General features: G+C 37.3%; 1 protein-coding gene across 1 annotated transcript in view; it reads left to right on the top strand.

Annotated features, from left to right (window-relative positions):
- Window positions 1-3,912, top strand: part of NFXL1 (nuclear transcription factor, X-box binding like 1) — a 50,666-nt gene extending 46,754 nt beyond the window's left edge. Inside the window, exon 22 of the mRNA XM_009283597.2 lies at window positions 239-3,912. Within this exon, the coding sequence (XP_009281872.1) occupies window positions 239-412 (174 nt within the window). The 3' untranslated portion in view covers window positions 413-3,912. The remainder of the gene's footprint in view (window positions 1-238) is intronic.
- The last annotated feature ends 1,811 nt before the right edge of the window (window positions 3,913-5,723 follow it).

The raw sequence follows: 5,723 nt of genomic DNA, 5'->3' as shown, positions 1-5,723 counted from the left end.
ATTTTTGGAAATATTTTTTATAGGAAACTAAACAATGGTTTAATACTTGGAAGCTAAGTGCTTTGTAACCACGGGATATAGTGCTACCCTCTCATCTGTAAGAGATGTATAACTTCCATTGGCTGCCAGTTATTTTTATAAAACTGTTTTGGGGAATGTTATTTAAAATCTGCTCATTTCCTTTTTTTTTTTTTTTTAATTCTGACGCAAATGTCAACTACTGTTTTTCTTCATCTAGGCTGAACTGGAAGCTTTTGAAAACAGATTAAAAGGGCGAAGAAAGAATAAGAGAAGAAAGGATGAAGTAGAAGTTGAACAATCATCATGGCAAAAATACAAGAACCTCATTATGCTGCCAATGTTCGGAGTTGCCGTTGTGATGGTTGCGTGGCTCATGGTCTACAATGACTGAAACAACTCAATATTTAATATACTTTAGTCGGGCTTTAGGTAGCTATTATTCCTAGAATGTTAGTCTGTGTGTAACAGAACTTAATATGCATAGATTATGTATGTATACTGTTTGCCAAGAAAAGTGCAGAGGAGGGAAGAAATGTCACCTTTTGTGTTGTTACATTCACAGCACAAAACTGAATTCAGACACTGAAAGTAGTAGTAGATTTTAGTCTACACCGAAGTGCTGATGTAATTCATCTGACTGAGATCCGTTAACATCTCTTCTATTAACATATTGTGTTACTTTTCCTTGTCTCCATTTCATAATATTAAAAATAGCTTAGTATAAAATGCTTTACTGAATATTTGTTTCCTGTAAAATCAATTTAGTGGTTTATTGAAGATTAGTATTCTTTTGCTAGTCTTTATGTTGTATCACACAATAATTTCTGTGCTTCGTCTCAGTTTTAATTATAACAACTGATGGGGAACTTCAGATCACCTAAGCTTTGAATATTTTGGGGCCTCATGTCAGAACTTTGTTCAGAGAAGGGAAATGTGAACTTTCAAGTCAACTGTATCACAAACAATAAAATGGGCCCCCTTACAGACTGGGGGGTTTGTTTTTTGGTCGTTCGTGGCCCCCCCTGGCCTTGTTTCCTCAAAATCAAACCAACTGAAAATTCATTTAGTGGACAGATGCATATGCTGAACATGGATGTGAAGTAGTTTCAGGGTACAGGGATGTGTTCTCATCACTGCCCCCATCGCCAACAGCAGAAAAGCAATTTGAAATTGAACTTAGAGCATCACTTGACTATTTGTATAGATAAATGTCACATTTGAATATTTGCATAGTTGTGCAAAAACGTAATTGAATAGCATAACAATACAGTTATATGTCGTTCTGAAGCCATCTGGATGGTGCTTGCTAATCATGTATAAACTATCTAACTAATCTTTTAAATGTTTAAATATTTTCTTACTGACAGTTTAGAATACCTTTTGGGATATCGGTGTTGGTTGATGGAACTGAAAGGTTTACACAGCTTCAAGATTATTAGAGAAGCTACATTGTCTAGTTTAGGGACTGCAAGTTAAATTTGGGGGCAGGGGAAATCAGAAAACTGAATTTTTAAACCTGTGCTGGAAATTTTATGCTGATACTTGAGTGTTGTAGGTAACTGAAAAGTGCTTACAAGATCCTACAAAGGTAGGAGGTACAAAGCCAAAGGGCATTAGGTTGCCCTTGTAATTCAGGCACATAATTTCATCACAAGTCCTGCAAAAGCAGTGGGACCGTTTGTGTGAATTAGTAGAGAAGACTGCAGTTTGTTTGAAAGCTCTTTCGGTTGATTTTGGCCCACTTGCAAAGGGACCCAGTATTAATTTGAGCTGATACCCAATTGTAATTATGGTTCAGCAGCAGAAAAAACATAGAAAAGCTGCAAAAGGCAGTAGCTTTTATATTGCATAGATTGACAAAATGGAGAGAAAATCACTTTCTTTTCAATTTTTCACCTAAGTTTGGTGAAAGAGAAGAGAGGTAAGGAAAACCTGGCAATATTTAGCATGGATTAGTGCTATTTGATAGTATTTAATGGGTTTTTTAAAATTGATTTTTCGAAATGCATACTACTGTTGTGTCAGGCTGTTAGTATGTAAAGTTGTAGATTAATTGAAATGACACTAGGCAATCATAGTTGCATCTCTGTTGAATTCTCTTATTTTCTAGTATAAGGAATAAACCATTTTCCATATTGTTACTTTAACTCTTTCTATAATATTAATGCCTGGAAGATAATTCCATATATAAATGTTGTTTCTTTAACCAAGTGAGGTGATGCTATTGTGTGACTGCTTATGCCAGTAACTCTTCTGTCACTGAGAGAAAAAGAGAGATTTTTGTTCAGCTGAGGTAAAACATGAGGTATTGTCCAAAAATACAAAAAGATACCTTTATAGCTGAAATACGCAGATCAACATGAATGAGACCATTGTGGAAACAGCTTTTATCTTACATGACTATAACTCATTCTCCTATTTACTGCTAGCTTTTTCTTTAATACAAGTACAACATAAGGTTTCTCCTTGCCTCGACAGCAAAGAGAAGAAATACCTCTCTACAGAGCTATAAAAGCGAACTGCACTTGAGCTATATGTTTGATGTAGTTCTTGGTGTTCTTTTCTGCATATTTTGTAGTATCTGTGTGGAATATTGGAGAGAAAAGACTTGCTTCTCGTTGATCATCTTTATTATAGTAAGAAAGCACACCAATCTTTAAAAAGTCATTCCATTCATACAAATGTGTGTATGAGTAGGCATATTCCCTTTCTTAAAGGATTTGTATCTCTCCTGAACCTCGCATACGCGAGACAGACCTATTTTTGAAATTTTATTCAAAATAGTTCTGTATATCTTATCCAACCATCTGAGTCATTTGCACTCTGTTGGTCTGCCTGCTGAACCAGATACTTGTTTCTTGGCATTAAAAAAGTGTGGGAGTTCGAGCAATCTGCAGTTTAATAAATCACTGGTTTCTATTTGTTTTTTTAAATTATTTTTACAGTTAATTTTTTGCCTTTTTTGGTTGGAGCTGCGTGTTGCAAGCATGACAACCGTTGAAGTAAAAGGTACAGATAAAATCTCCTGTTACTCAGTATAAATGAAAGATGGTAGTTCTAGAAAAGAAATACTGAACTGAAGGTGGAGGGGTGGGGTGTGTGTGTGTTGCAATTTAAATGTAATGTACTGTTATATAATGTAATGAGCAAATATTTTGAATGTTAACAGTTTACCAAAAAATGCATATTGATAAGTATACTTTAAAACAAATTATATGATCTGACCTGCTGTTGAAGGGAAATTATAGAGAGAAGCCTGATGATGAGGACACTTGACATGCAGAATATTTAGCTATGTGTAAAATGAAAAAACTTGGGGAGGCTTTTCCTGATTCTGAATGCATTCTGGTGAGCGTTCATCTTTCTGCTGAACCAAGGTGCTTACAAGTTGTCAATATATTTTGGATTGGAAACTCCTTGGACAAGTTTGTTCCCTGTAACAATAACGAAGCCATTGTGTGTGTTAATTTAATGTAAAAACCAAGTCAGACAATAAACGGAGCAAAAACAACTTGAAAATTTGTTTGTTCTCAAGGACTAGTGTAGTAAAGCAGCAAACCTCTCCTGGGTAATGACGACTGACATACTGCCGCGGAAGTTTTAGGCATGCTTTTTGTTCCCTTCTCTGGCAGTAGGAGCTCTTACTGCTCAGATTAATGCTGGAATTATGTAATTGCGTTCCTTCATGTTAGTGCTCTGACAAAATTGCGAGAATGGGTTGGGGAAGTAGATTAAGATGAAACAAATGGGAATGGACTTAGTAGATGATTTTTTTGGCCTCATGGGGAAATATAGCTGATTTATTAGGCATTTGTCCTGACCTTTACTAGAGGAGGAAATGTTACTATGCAGATAGCACCAAAACTTGCTCATAAAAGCTTCTATGCTTGATTGTGGCTTCAAAGCGCTGAACTCTTGAGTTTATCATCTCAGTAGTTCTGGCTCCAAAGCGTATCTGCTATATGCCAGCTTTTCTGAGAGTGATGAGCCTGTGCGTTGTGGGGTTAGAGCACAGAGATGCTTGGTCTGAAGGAGGTTCCTGTGCCTGGCAGTGGAAGCTTCTGTGTGGTAGCCGCTCTCTGGTGCGTGCTTTAGGGTGGAGTATTCATGTGTGGACAGCCCGTGGGCGACCTTGTCCTCAGTTTCATTTAGTGCAGATATCCCTCTTCTGCTTTGATTTCATCCCACTACCAGTTGTTGTCTATGGGAATTTAAGTCGCTCCCTTTTCTTGCTTCATGAATGTAAATTTCTATTTGTGTCTGCCCTTATAATTCAATTAATCAATCGCTCTAAAGAATTATAAAATGAAGATACTGTAGTGGTCTGTATTTACTCGGAAGGGAAATACAAGGTAAAAATTAGAGAAAAATCAAATGAAGTCAAATTAGTTATAAACTAATGAGACATGCTTGCTTCCTTCCACTAATGGTTGCATGCTAATGAATTATTTGGACTCTGCATTAAAATGTTTATATGCCATGCTACCAGAAAACAAGTTTCTGATATGGGTAGTGTATCAATATGAGCTCTGTGATATATTAAAGTCAGTAGGCTAAATGGCAGCTGTCTAGAAATAAGCCATACTCTGAGGGAACTGTGGCTTAATTCAATCAAGCATTACTTAATCTAAATTTTTCCTCATGCAGTGATTTCCATAAAATTGCCAACACAAACAGAACTTGGCTTAGACTTTCTCTGTCTGCTGTACACTGTGGCTGAATCTTGTAGTTGTGAAACTGCAATGTGAGTGGCTCCCCCACTTGAGGAAATTAGTATGAGATCAGGAGTCAAGACTGGTTTGGGGTTTGGAATTCACAGTTCTGCTGCTGAAGAGAAGACATCCTCCATCCAAGCCAAGCTGGCTTTGCAGTCTGAGCCGTCTGCTGCACCTCTTAGATTTCAGTTTTCAGTTGTGTTTATTGTAATTTTGTACAGGGCTAACTTCTATCTGTAAAATATTGTCATATGTAATGAATTACGGTTTGATTCCTCTTTTTATCAGCGTTACAGCATATTTGTTGTTTTACATTAAGCAATTTGAAGATTTTGCATAAATGCTCTTGCTTCTGTCTCTGTGCTTTTCCTATTATGTGTGCAATTGTTTTAAAAACAAAACCAAAACCACTGCTTTTTTCCTCCAGAGGGGACTTCACTTGGTTGGGTAAAAAAATGCAGGACTGAGTTACCAGGAGCAGGAGTTACTTACGTACAATGGCACTCCAGAAGCAGAGAGTGCCCAGCCTCTGCCCCGTAAAGTCTGCACACAAACAGAAAGTGACAGGGCCTAAATCTGAAGGTATGGAAATAAAGATAACTGGAAAAGAAGCTGGAAAAAAGCTAGGAAGAAGTGTTTCTCTTAGACATATATAAACAAACTCTATATAGAAGGGCTATCATCCTCACTGATAGCCAAGAGCGGTGACCAGGGATGGAAGCCATATTCATGTCGAGGTGGTTGTTCACATTTTTGGGGTGTTTTCTGACTCACATTTTGAATGATAGCATTTCAGAAGCACTAAAACATGCACAGTAAAAACTGGAAGCCTTTCTGTTTTACAAATGTCATCTCAGAACCCAGTTGTGGTGCCAGTGACAGCTCTCCATGGCTCCTGGAAGGGTCCTGAACCGCTGTTGTCTTTATCAGTCTTCGATGTGTTATGTACACAGACCCGGGCTACAGTCAGCCTCGACATCTTTGGAT

This window comes from Aptenodytes forsteri, unplaced genomic scaffold, assembly GCF_000699145.1.
Source record: "Aptenodytes forsteri isolate BGI_AS27 unplaced genomic scaffold, ASM69914v1 Scaffold102, whole genome shotgun sequence".
Lineage (NCBI taxonomy): Eukaryota > Metazoa > Chordata > Aves > Sphenisciformes > Spheniscidae > Aptenodytes > Aptenodytes forsteri.
Note: the sequence above shows the minus strand (reverse complement) of the source record. Positions and strands in the feature narration are given on the sequence as shown.